The sequence below is a fragment of the Diadema antillarum genome, unplaced genomic scaffold (genome assembly GCF_040938485.1).
Source record: "Diadema antillarum isolate AM-2024a unplaced genomic scaffold, OU_Dant_1.0 scf00000141, whole genome shotgun sequence".
NCBI classification, from domain to species: Eukaryota; Metazoa; Echinodermata; class Echinoidea; order Diadematoida; family Diadematidae; genus Diadema; species Diadema antillarum.
In genome coordinates, this window is record NW_027271030.1 from 3,442,524 (window position 1) to 3,456,561 (window position 14,038).

Sequence of the window (14,038 nt, forward strand, 5' to 3'; positions counted from 1 at the left end):
CACTGCACCTCAAAACAAACAAAATGTCGCCAGACATGAATTTTTAGTTAAGACCATATTCTGAAAAAGCAGACTCTAAGCTTTAAAATGATGTATAACTCAAATGAAATGGACTCTCCTAACCTATCTAAATATTGGAAAGAAAGCACAAACTCAGGAAAAATGTGAACTGAGAAAAGAGGCTCTGAAGTACAGTGTCTATTCAAGAGCTTAATCTTTACCAAACCGTGCTGGCTGTGCGATGAATGGGACAAAAAACAAGAAGTAAACCACCAGAGTAACCACAATGAAGGGATTATCAGATTAAACTGAAATCAATCATGCCTCATTAACACATTCTGTCCATAATTAATGCAAACTTTCAAGCAGTAACACTATCCTTTCAAAAGTTATTAGAGTTAGAAGTGAAGAGTGTGGACAAGGTTTTTCAGAAACGAAAAAGGGATTCTAAAGACACACCTGCTGACACTATTCTACCAAAAATATTCGAGATAAACTGCTAAAAAAAACACACTTTCCTGCCCGTTTTATGATACCAAATTTTAGCATAATGTAAAAGAAGACCTGCCCTTTCAGAAAATATGAACAACTCAAGTTCGGCTAGGTTGACCCATTTCACTTATTTTCAGTCCTCACGCAAAATCAGTGTGTGCGACTTTATGTTCGTTTTGAGGTGCACGGTCACAAATTGTCAGATAACCAGTAAGTGATGTCCTGTCCAAATCCTAGCTGTCTTACACCAAAAATGAAACCACCACGGCATTTTGTAGATACAAGGTCTTGTCCCCCCAGCAACGATATGCTATTGTGTCCGCTCTCAAATTCAAATCTCCTAAATATTCCCTAGACATCATGCATTACATTTGCAGAATATAAATAGAGGCTTGCACTAAATTCCCAGGGACTACCTTTCTGACGCCCTCATTGATCCAATGTGCCTGTGACAATACATCTCCTCCAAATATGTTATGAGAAACATAAACCAAAATTTCTGAGAATAAAAGGGGATGTCATTAATAGGTTTATTGCAATTACCAGTGGAATCAAGTTCACTGAAAGGTCTGCTAATATCAATGATCAGCATCCTCTAAACACAAACGTTTGATCATGGGTTCAAATTAAGATGGGCAACCACCTTTACCTCCATTCGGATTCCTGGGACCACAAAAAAGGGTTTGACAAACGCAACACCAGTCACGCTAAAGCCAGGACTGCCAAGAAACACAGGCTTGACAGGGTATTTTCAAATCAGTGGTGCTGATCTACAAATGCCAGAATACCTTCATGACAGAATACTGGCTAAATTATTTACTGTTAATGTAAAATTCCACAAAAGAAGGCAGGAAAAACAGACTGATACAATACAAACATCTTACAGTCAACTTTGCATAAGTCGGCAGTTGCATTAGTCAAATTCTGCCAAAGCAAATTCTCAGACCAAAATATGCAGACATTATGCATTGTTTATATCATGCGAGGAAAATATTGCCCGAGTTACAGTTTATTCTCCAGTCTAAATAGATTGGACTTATGCAGAGTTGACTGTGCATTTCTAACTGTACAAAAGAGGGAAAAGGGGGAGGGGTGGGACCTATGCTATTTCTTTCCCTCTATCATGATAATGTGATATCCAAACTTTGTCTTCACAGGTGGGTCAGTATAGATTGGCCTGTCCATTGTGCTTGGTTGAAGATTGAATGCTGCATCTTGAAAGGGTCCCACCATGGATCCACGGGTCATCCAGCCAAGGTCACCCTATTATGAAAAGAAGTAGACCAAGTTAAAGGGGGAATTCGAGGCCAGTTACAAGTTTACTAGTAGTCTGAAAAAGAAAGATTTTATGTACAAACTATACAGTAAGTTTGTGAGGCAATGACATCATTAACTCACTATTGCATATTCATATTGAATGTTCAAGTACATAAACTGTTTTGTAAGTTTTGCTTGTTTTCATGAAAACGGTTATGGACTTGAACCGTTTTCATGAAAACAAGCAAAACTTTACAATTTCATGCCTTTCGTAATTTTTATCCAATTTTGATCAAATTTTCACTGTCATGCTTGTAAAAATTAACTCTTTCTTTTCAGACTAACTTTTGGTTGGTCTGGAGTTCCCCTTTTAAGTTGAATTCATTGTCATTATTAAAGAAAAAACAAACAAACAAACAAAGAATCTCTCTAGGTGAATATTTGGGATAGCAAATGCCTGCTAAAAGTCTTCAATGTCGACTCAGGTTGGATCACTTGAAAACTAATGAATGACTAATACTTATAGAGTGATGATGAAATTCATCCAATAAGAGTTTCTCATTGTGGGTCTTGTTGTGTCATAAGTTATGAACATCTGTGCATCATGTAAACAAGTACTGTATAAGCTGTTATTTTTGCGGGGGTTTAATTTTCGCGAATTTCGTGAATCACAGTTGGATCGCGAATTTAACAACACGCGAAAATGTGCATTAACATAAAGCGTCGGCGAAAATGTGCATTAACATAAAGCGTCGGCGTCAATTCGCGAAAACAACATCTCGCGAAAATGTCTATGGCCTAGTCATTTGCGAAAATATCTGTACACAAAAATAACAGCGTATACAGTATCAACTAACCATGTATTTTGATGTGATGCCAAGATAATTTGACTCAACATAATTTGTGGTTGAATGCAACTAAAAAACAAATATATGAATGATTTAAAAAAATGAATTTGAATACAGTAGACTCCCATTATAACGAAGTCCTCGGACCCGGCAATTTTCTTTTTGTTTATCGAAATTTCATTATAACTGAACCAATAAACAACAAAAAACATAGAGCGGATAATGTTGCGGTCTGAAGTTTTACTTCATTGTAACCGGAATTTTGTTATAACCATGTTCGTTACAACGAGAGTGCACGGTAATACATGCAGTACCCCCTGCATGCTGTAAGGATTACAACCAGCACTTTTACTGGCTGTCGAGCAGAAGCTCATTTAATCAGTGGTCTAGTGGATCAGACCCCGGTCCAAATATGGTCGTAGGTTCGAATCCTGCTCGAGTATGTATACCCATGATTTATTTTGTCATGGCTACAACTAAAAAGACTGATCAATTCAGTGCTTATTAATGTTGATATAGGGCAATTTGTCAATCAGTTGCAATAAAAATTAAAAAAAAATCACTTACATTCTTAAAAGCTGGTAGTAAAAATATTAACATTGAGTGATGAAAACAAAACCACTAGTGTCTTCCTAAAGCATAGCAAGGAGGAAGAGAACAATTCCAGATCATTTGTCCAGGCACAAAACCATCCTATCCCATTTCAATGAATGAATATATGAATGAATGAATAAATAAATAAATAAATGAATAGAAATGGGGGAAAAAAGGCAAACAAATATAAAGACAATAATTCTACCTCTTCCCCCACCCCATTAGCATATCAAACTTTCCTCCTACACACCTGCTTATTTATCAAGTTTATAAACATTTTTCAATGATACACAAATGTGGGTTTGTTTGTCTTTTCCCAGAACCCAAGTACCCATTCTACCCATGTCTGTAACAGCGGACAGTCCTTACCCCTTGTCGTGCCTTGTCCTCGCTGTATTTCTCTGCTACCGAATTGAACCTCTCTCCTGCCTTAATCTTCTCCATGGCCTCCATAGCTTTGGAATGCTTCTCACACAGTATGTGCCTGACCTGGGGATGATGAGTGAGAAATGTTTCAGAATTCCAAGTACGTTTTCAGTGACCACGTGCCACCTTCTCTCATGTAGAGTGCATGTCAATGAATTAATGATGCATAGCACAAATATATCTATACACAAATGTATATTTGCATTTTGGCAAGTGATATACACCATGAAAACAAACTGTCATCACAATGGGGTGGTCTCTCAACTCTAGAATGTTATCTACAATCTAAGATGGGCAAAACTATGTAATGCTTAGGAAAGCAAAGACTTTAATGAAAGCCACTACAGCGCAGCTCAAATGAAATATGATACTGTAAATCCAGAAACATTTACAGCATGAAACTTGGTTTCATGCACATAAAATTTCTGGTTTTAAAGTACACACATTCTGTAAGTCCTTCAAAGCAGCTGTCTTGGTCATGTGACCATCGCAGCCACATCACCATACTCCTCAGCTAATCTGTTTTAAATAGAAAATCAAAACTTGTTTTTTATGCTCAATCAGATTTTGATTTTTTTTTTCTTAGTTCTTGGGTGGGGTGTAAAAATGCAATGTCCTCAATTTTTGTCTAGCAGAATCCACAAGAATACTGTAAAATTGAAAATTTTCCTGAGACAATTTCTTTTGTGACTGGCCAAGTATGATGAATTTCATGTTTTTAATTCCACAGAATCACAATGTTTTATAGTGTTACATCTTGAAGAAAAATATGCATGTTCTTATTTTTGTGCTAGTTTCTGGTCACACGAAATGTCTGAAAATTTCTACACCACGAAAATTTCCACTTTTGACCCACAGTACTGGGTACTCATGACCTCTTCTGAGATTTTGCATTACTTCAAATTTCTGAGAAAAAAGTTATGAGGCGTGTTAAGCTAATTTGATACCACTGGCACTGTCATGGAATTCAACTTCAACATTTTTGAGCTTTATACACTGCTAATGTTAAGATGATGATCAGTTTCCTCACCATTGTTCATGTTGGTGTCAGATTTTAATCATACAGTTCGACCTCGATTATCCGGCCTCCTTTTATACAGAAATCTCTATTATCCGGACGCATTCACGCAGTGAAGGACTTTCTTTTTTCATCCAAAAATTGAGAAAAAACAGTGACTTTAAACTCAGTTCAAATTTCCACAAAACTCACACAATTTACCTACAATATTCGCGACAGAACTAACATAAATTCACATCACATTATCATCGTAAAAGTAAGCAGTCATGATCTATAAATTCGCCATAATCTAGCATACATTACACCACCGTTGCGGGGTACGCTACCTGCCTAGCTGCCAGTGCACTGGGATGGCAGCTTGGATGGCAGCTATATACATTAACATTGTGTCTCCCATATCCGGCCAATTCGCTTATCCGGATGAGCGCCAGTCCTGACATGGCCGGATAATCGAGGTCGAACGGTATATTCATTTATAACCCGTTTGTTTTTCAGCTACTGTGAAAGTGGATATTTTCGCACTACTAATTTTTCGTGCTCGGCCAGGTAAGAAGAAGAGCTTCGCAGGTTTTCAATTTTACGCGAAATCAAGACATCTACTACTGAAACATATGGCAAGCAAAAATATCTGCGTGCTTTTATTTTCGCGCTAGTTTCTGGATGCGCGAAATGCGTGAAAATTCCAACTTTTACAGTATTTCATTCAGAACCTGTGGGGTGCACTCTCGGACTGTAGTGTAATTGGTCATTCAATCACTAGTATACTAGTGGTGAAACCACAGCATTTAGTGAACCTTATGGATGGATTTTTTGAAGGTGCTTACCTTGACTGCTGTTCCTCCTTTCTTCTGCTTTCCTCCCCCACTTTCATCATCCCCTCCTGTGGCTCCTCCTGCAGAAAGGACATCATGAAAGGACTTGACAAGCTGAGGTGGTGAATAAAACATCTTAGCAAGAGTTCCATTATATGTACCCCCGGTAAATTTGAGAAAAAAAGTATATGTACATGATGTATATAACTTAATGATTCAATTTAGGTGGCTCTAGGGTTAGACTTTATTAAGGTTATGGGTTTAGAGTATAATGTTGATCTCTGTCTGCGTCCTGCTAGGGTAACACAGACCCAAGCCCCGGAGTCCAAGGTTAGTGGGGGGTAGCCCGACCAGACGCCGTGGGCTGTGTATATACTTAGTGGGGGGGGGGGGGGGGGGGGGGGGGGGGGGGTTACCCCTGGGCGTTCATTGTACACAGTTATACTGTGGGAGCGCCCTGAGTCAAATGAGTGCTATCTCTGTAAGTTGGAAAAGCAACACAAATTTTCGTGCAATTATAAGTTTCATAATTTACCAGCAAAAGGCTTACTTTTATAATGTATGTACGTTTCTTACCTTATTCATACGATACGTTCACTTGTTAATTTCAACATTATCCCATGTAGTCTTGAAAAGATGTTTTTCTACGATATCACCTCCATATGTAACATGTAGACCTCTACGTCCCGTTCATTCTTTGGCTTTTGATGCAACCTTTGTGTGGCACTTTATGTATTGGCGATATGAATTAAACACATGAGAGTCGCGATGATTTTAGCCTTTGAACCAGGCCCTTTCGCTGCGCGCTGTGTAGTGGAGAGCGAAAGGGTTTGAGTGAAACGCGCCCACACCAGCAGCGAGTGATCGGGCGCCACACAATGTCGTGCAGCAAGAGTGCCTGGCTGGTCAAAAAGGCTACAGTGCTACAGTACCAACTCGCGCAAGCGCAGAGGTTTCAAATCCCGTCTTCGTGAGCAGTTGTCAATCTCAGAGATCCCTGCTGACCGAATCACTTAAAGTCATCGATTTAGACAGAAATGGAATATTAACGGACTATTACGTTCCGCGTATCCTCTTGTCAATAAATTGGAATACATCGGTAAATTTACGTATTGAAATTGACATATTTTTTAGTCTATAAGGTTAAATTTAACTGCAACACTACACCTTTCCAGATCCAAAATCCTACAATGTGCAGCCCCAACGTTACGCGTTGGGGCTGGTCGCAGTTGGGGGGGGGGGGGGGGGGGGATACGGCGACATATGAACTCTTTCCAACATCTTCAATAAATACTTTATCAATGTTCATTGAAATATGATACACATGGTGAAAGAATTCTGAGGCCCCGAACCACACTAGAGGTAGATTTATCAATCTTGCTCTAAACTAGAACCTCAGTACAGTGAACGTCGAACTGAGCGGACGTGTTTTATTTGCGGAGCAAATTTTACTTTTAAATCTTTCAATATCGTGAACATCGTCACGTTTTTATCTATTATATTACCCGAGAAAGGCTCAATAATCATTTGAAGTGCTTTTTATGCGATTTTGGCTGTGATTTTGTGATATTTTAAGGAAGTTCTGAACGGATCTTCAAAGATATCGCCGTGCCGAAAGTACATGTACACACTCCACATACATAGTGTACTCAGTACAGCAGTCTCCACGCCTCATCTTCGCCGGCATAAACCAACCTTGTGATTTTTTGAAGCTGATTTTACTGATTTTACTGGATACATTGACTAAAATTTAATTTTTGTAACCTCGCATGAAGATCCCAACACCAGACGAGTGGATTGTTTATGGAAATTGTTATACAGTCAATGATACACAGCCATTATCTTTTTATCATCGTGTATCACGTTCAACGACGCCGACTGCATAACACACAGTCTTCTGTATGTCACCCTGTCGTCGCCGCCATCTTTGAATAGCCACAGCACATGTTCAGACGACTACGGATGTTCAGACGACTTTGGATGCTCAGACGACTACGGATTGAGCTTTTATCAACTTATGGATGGATATCCTTTTATCCTTTTACTGATTATATGACTTTTCAGAAAATTGTGCAGCATTTTTAACTTGTATCGTTGTTTTAATTATTCGACTGCGATCCCCCTGAGACTGAGTATTACAACTGTTGTTGATTGTCTGCAATAATTTTACCTTGCCTTGTTGAACATCGTGGTATCATGCATCGTGATAGAGTCTCTCGCATCAATCTATTGCCAGCCTTATTCTGCACTCTGTACTTTGTGCTCTTGAATACCAACTCAGAACACAAGCTAGCAACAAGAGCACCACCGCTGAGTACAACTTGCACCTCAAAATCCTTTTCTGGTGCTGGTCCTGTCACAGCAACAGCCAACATTTTTCAGACACCCCCTCTCCCCCGCATTTTATATACGTTGTCTGTCTCCTGCGCAAATAACCCCTTTCCTGGTTCTGGATTAAAATGCAGATTTAAACCCTTCCTTGGATATCCAAAGGGCAGGCTCCCATTGTTACTCCTAGCCAATATTCTTGCATGGGATGTAAACTTAAACCCTGGCCCTGTGAAATACCCGTGTGGTGTATGTACCAAAGCATGCAAGTGGAAGCAAGATTGTATTGCATGCGATAACTGTGACACTTGGCTTCATAAGGAATGTATACAAATGAGCTCCCAGATTTTCCAAATCCTAGGCAATTCTTCTTATTCTTGGATATGGATATGCGATAATTGTGGCCTCCCAAATTTCGGCTCGTCATTATTTGATACACAAATTCTTGAAGATGAAAACTCCTTTGCCTGCCTGTCTGACTTGTCGTCCAGTTCTCCCATGTCAACCAACAATACCAACATAGGCACTCCAGTTGCATCCTCCTCCCCGAAGTATCGACCAAAAAAGGACAACAAGAAACAAGAGAAACAATCGATTAAGTTTCTAAATATCAACTTTCAGAGTATCAAAAATAAAGTGGCAACACTACAAGCCCTGATTGAAAAAGAACATCCTGACGTAATATTTGGAACAGAGACATGGCTTGATGACTCTGTCTTCTCTCATGAAATTTTTTCAACTGAATACCAAGTTTACAGAAAAGACAGAGGCACACTAGGTGGTGGAGTCCTGCTGGCCATTAAATCTGAACTGATTGCATGTGAAGAACCACACCTTACAGCACAGTGTGAATCGGTTTGGGCGAGCATACACACGAAGGGACACCAAACTATGTACCTGGGTGTGTTTTACAGACCTGATACAGGTTGTAAAACAAAAGACATGGACTGTATTGATCAACTTGATTCAATCCTGAGCAAAATTCCTCGCAACGGTCACATCTGGTTATGTGGTGACCTAAATCTTCCAGACATTAACTGGTCCAACAACACCTTTTTACCTGGAGGCAAATGTCCCTCGGTCAGCAGAAAGCTCCTGGACATGGCCCTTGACTATAACCTAACTCAAGTTGTTACGTCCCCTACTAGAGATGGAAATGTTCTTGATTTAGTATTCACAAACACTCCCTCCTTCATTCAAGACGTTACTATAATACCTGGCTTGAGTGACCACGACGCCGTCCTCACTGATATCGCGTTGTCTAGACAAAAAGTGAAATGCCCACGTCGAAAGGTATACCTGTACAAAAAGGGTAACTTTGATAAAATTAACGAAGATATTAGATTATTTGGTGAATCTCTCACAGAAGATGTCATCAAACAATCCAGTGTGAATGAATTATGGTGTTGTTTCAAAGACACAATTTCTTCTTCAATAGAGAAACATATACCCACTGGTCTATCTAGGAAATGTTCTCAGGCACCATGGATTCATCGTTCCCACATCAGAGGGATTAGACGCAAACAACATTTGTACAACAAAGCTAAAAAGTTCCAGACTACTGCTACTAACACAGAATTTACGAAATATCGCCGTGAATTAGATAGGAGTATTCGCAAATCCAGGTCTCAGTTCCTGTCAGACATCGGGCATAGTTTAGAACTTGGAAATGTAAAACCTTTCTGGCGTTACATCAAGAACTCTCGACAAAACTTTTCAGGTATCGCACCCTTAAAAACGGTAAACGGATTTGCAACAACAGCCTTAGAGAAAGCTTCGTTACTCAACAAGCACTTCCAGTCTATCTTCACAAAGGAAGACACCATGAATGCTCCTCCAATATCCACAAATAGTGGAGACTCTCCAGCTATGGCACCTATCACAGTCACTGTAGAAGGAGTTGAAAAGCTCTTGAAAAACTTGGACCCCCAGAAATCTCCAGGCCCAGACGGAATCTCAGCTAGGGTTTTGAAAGAATGTGCATCCAGTGTAGCACCTGTCCTAACAACAATTTTCCAGAAATCCCTTTCTACCGGAGATGTCCCAGAAGACTGGCTCCAAGCCAACATTACGCCCTTGTATAAAAAGGGAAATCATTCAGATGTCAGTAATTATCGTCCCATTTCGTTAACCTCAATAACGTGCAAGGTTCTTGAACACATTATACACACGAACATCATGTCCTTCATCGAATACCATGGCATCTTGAACGAAAACCAACACGGTTTTCGGAAGAAGCATTCCTGCGAGACACAGTTGGCTCTTCTTATTGATGACCTCACCAAAATTTTAGACAACAAAGGACAAGTAGACTTAATAATTATGGATTTCAGCAAAGCATTTGACTTAGTTCTCCATGAACGACTCCTCTACAAGCTCCACAACATTGGAATTCGGGGTGCCCTCTTGACATGGATCAGAAATTTCCTCACAAAACGAACCCAACAAGTAATAATCGAAGGTGTCGCATCTACGTCAGTACCAGTTCTGTCCGGAGTTCCACAGGGTACCGTTCTCGGACCGCTCTTTTTTCTTCTCTATATAAATGACATCTCTAATGACTCTTCTTCAACAATTCGATTATTAGCAGACGACTGTATTATGTACAAGGAGATCCACACTACACAAGATAGTCAGGCCCTTCAAACAGATCTTGATCGTCTGAGAACGTGGGAACAACAATGGCAGATGAGATTCAACAAAACAAAATGCTTCGTTATGCACATTTCACATAAAAAGAACCTAATTAAGGCAACTTATTATATTGGAGAAACCATCTTGGAGGCTGTTACAGATCACACTTACTTAGGGATCCAATTAAACAATAAATTGAACTGGGCAAATCACATTCGAGGTGTATCTTCAAAAGGAAACCAAATCCTTGGCCTCCTGAGAAGAAATCTCTTCAGTTGCTCGTCAAAAGTCAAATCCATCGCCTACAAAACCCTCGTACGACCCAGACTAGAGTACTGCGCATCAGTTTGGGACCCATACCAGAAAGAATATATAACTCAACTGGAAGCCATTCAACGACGATCTGCCAGATTTGTCCTCAACATCCACCAAAGAACCTCCAGTGTCACTGACATGCTTGAACGCCTTGAGTGGAAACCACTTGAACATCGTAGGGCTGCCCTTAGACTGACATTACTCTATAAATCGATCTACAATTTTAATGCTCTGGATACGTCTCATCTACAATCAAGTCCACTGGAAAACAGCAGGACGACAAGGCAACAACAGTCTATTTTCTTCAGAAAGTTAAAAACATCAAAAGATTGTTATAAGTATTCCTTATTCCCGAGAACCTGTGCTGAATGGAATCTCCTTCCACCTGATATCAGAGAAGCTCCCAGTCTAAACTCATTCAAACGGAAGTTATATTCATTTGACTTGGGGAAAATTATCCAAAAAGCACATTACAAAATATAAACGCTCCGCTCACTCGACCACGCCTGCACGTTTATATCCCTGATGTGGAGTTTGTGCAGTATCTCACCAGATCCAGATCCAGATAGTGACTGATGAAGTCGGGTGCAGGATGCAATATGAGGCCATCCATGAAGGATGAAGGCTACCAAGTCACTATCACTGCGACCAGCTCCACTCCCACAGTGTGTAATTTACAAGGAGCGCCCCGGGGTTATCAAGTCACCAACACCAATATGAACACTTGGGACTGTACGAAAACCACCCGTGATAACCCTTAGTTTCTACTAGCCTTTTACTGAAAGTCTGGATCTTCTGAATAATACTATTTATATCACAATCATGACGCATTGGCTCACCTTTTCCTTTCGACTTTCCTCCCTTGGCCGCCCCTCCACCACCTTTATTTTTGGGCATTTTTTAGGTTTTGCGCTAGAGTCTGTAGACCTGACACACTACTAATAGGAGGTCTACTTGCACTCGCTGCTTAGTAATCGATTCTCCAATTTCTCCTATCTAATCCTTGCAGCTAGCTTGAGCAAGATTTATGTGATCGATACCTCACTTGTGAAACCTGTTACTCTCAGCTTGCAGAGTTATGGAGTAACCTTCCAATCGCAGGGGGGTTTGATCAGTATCATTCAATTCAATTCAGTTTCTATTCAATTTCAATTTATTTTCATATTTCTTGATGAAAAATACATCAAATATAACAAAATTAAATAATACATGATATCCAGCCACCGTTGCAAAATGAAATGATAGGCCTATCTACAATCAGGGCTCGACACCTAACGGTGGACCGGGGCCACCAAAAATGAAAGTCGGGCCACCAAATTTCAAAAAAGGGCAAATTTGGTGACCCGCCTCGGGCCACTAAATTTTTTTGAAAAGTATGTCAATAAATTCGTAACTTCTTGCGCCGGAAATTAGCAGTTAGATTTGTTTAAAGGATGGATGAAAAGGACTGAATGAATGCCTGAGAGTGAGTGTTGCAAGTTTGTTGAAGTTTATTTATGAGTAGATATGTCCAACTTCTAATTCTTACTATCATTTATAAATCTTAAATATTTGACTCATTTTAAAAAAAAGACTTTCAATGCTTTTTATTGGGTTTTTTTTCGGGACACCAAATTTTTCTCTTGGGCCACCAAAAATTTGAAATTTAGGATGTTGGTGGCCCCATCGGGCCACCAAACAAAAAAGTTAGTGTCGAGCCATGCCTACATGATATTCAGCTAGGCAGCGTTAGAGTGTTGCAAACATATACAACATAACGGTCAATTTACATAAGTTGGAATCTGGGAATGAATGCTAAAGAAATATGATTGAACCTACGTAAAAGCAAGCCTGCCGAGATTACGTCCCACTTAAAAGGGAGCGTAAAGATTAAGGAGCACGGGTACAACAAATGACCGAAACATAGAGGGGGAAAAAAGCAAATACAAAAGAAAATATAAGGCATACGAAAAGAAAAGGGAGATGAAATGAAATGTGTGCATGTACTGAGGATTAAGTACAGAAACATCGATAAGAAGATCGGTGATCAGTATTCAATGATCGTCATTGATTGGCGTCCCACTGCCCCACTAAGTAAGATGTTTTGCAAGGAGTATCCTTGACTATAATAGCGGATTGTTTACTCTAACAAACTGCTCTTATAATTGGAGTGAGTGTCATATTGTGCTTGAGTTTAGAGGAATAGCTCTAGAAAATGTAACAGGGATTTAGGTATATATGCATCATAAAGTATACTGTCTTAACCTGCGTTTGTGTTTGTTTAGGCGCGCATGTGTGTATTGCGTTTGTACGAGTATGTGTATGTGTGTCTGTGTGGAGGGGGGGGGGGGTAGCAGAAAAGAAGAGGGTGAACAATTTGGTGAAGGACCATACTTGAAAGGGCGATCAATCCCGAGAGAGATTTTTCTCGGCATTAGCTTGAAGGTTGCAGCGCGTCGAGGCGCCACATCTTCCCGATTTCGGTGAAAACAAGTCTGGAAGTGGAATTTGTTCCCACAATTGCATGTGTTTCATTTCAGAGGGGAAAAAAAGAGTAGAAAATGAGGACATTCCTCGAATCTCCGCTAAATGCTTTTCCGCTTTTCCACCAGTTCAGGCTCTGACGAATGTATTTATAAGGCCGGGATACTCGTTGTGTCTTTTAACGATTTGATTAATGAAGCTACTAATATTATGGCAAATACACTTCGCTATTGACATTTATATACTGTATATTTTTCCCTTATTGACCGTATTATGTCACGTCTCATTTTAAATAAACGACATCTATAAGAATCACTTACATCAGTTACCTTAAAGGTAACCTTACATCAATAACGTGAATTTCAAAATGATGTCTGTTACTGCTTGCCTTTTAATCATCTTCGATTATAATGAAATTCGGTTAAAACAACGCTATTGTGTGACCTAATTAATGAAAACTTCATAAAATGATAAATCCCACTTTCATGAATAAGCACTGCTTTTCGTGTGGCAATAAAGTATTTTGAATTGATATATTATGGATAAGCAGTTTTGTAGAGGAATTAAAACATGTGAAATATAAAACAAAGTAAATTGTAGAATCAAATAAAATCCTGGATTTTTACCTTTGCATTCTTACGCACTTATAATAAATGTTGAACTGAGAACAATTAAAGGGGAATGAAACCCAAATTATACATGTTGATTGAGTGGATGCAGCAATACTAGTAGAACACATCAGCAAAGTTTGAGGAATATTGGACATTATCCATTCAAAAGTTATGGTTCTTTGAAGTTTCGGTACCACCACTATACCGGGTAAGAAGATAAAAAGAAAATTCAACAAAATG

At 39.5% G+C, this 14,038-nt stretch overlaps 1 protein-coding gene across 1 annotated transcript; it reads right to left on the bottom strand.

Annotated features, from left to right (window-relative positions):
* Window positions 1-685: 685 nt before the first annotated feature.
* On the bottom strand, window positions 686-11,665 carry LOC139721345 (peptidyl-prolyl cis-trans isomerase NIMA-interacting 4-like). Its single transcript, XM_071632661.1, has 4 exons — window positions 11,564-11,665; window positions 5,460-5,527; window positions 3,561-3,680; window positions 686-1,755 (listed from the first exon to the last, which is right to left on the bottom strand). The coding sequence occupies exons 1-4, from the start codon at window positions 11,619-11,621 to the stop codon at window positions 1,597-1,599; spliced, it is 405 nt and encodes a 134-aa protein (XP_071488762.1). The 5' UTR covers window positions 11,622-11,665; the 3' UTR covers window positions 686-1,596.
* Between the last annotated feature and the right edge of the window lie 2,373 nt (window positions 11,666-14,038).

Excerpts from the sequence above, each read along its gene's own strand:
- LOC139721345 (XM_071632661.1), bottom strand. The coding sequence starts at position 11,621 with ATGCCCAAAAATAAAGGTGGTGGAGGGGCGGCCAAGGGAGGAAAGTCG. Across the intron at positions 5,528-11,563 it reads AGGAAAGTCGAAAGGAAAAG|GAGGAGCCACAGGAGGGGAT; the intron begins GTGAGCCAATGC and ends TCCTTTCTGCAG. Across the intron at positions 3,681-5,459 it reads AAGGAGGAACAGCAGTCAAG|GTCAGGCACATACTGTGTGA; the intron begins GTAAGCACCTTC and ends CATCATCCCCAG.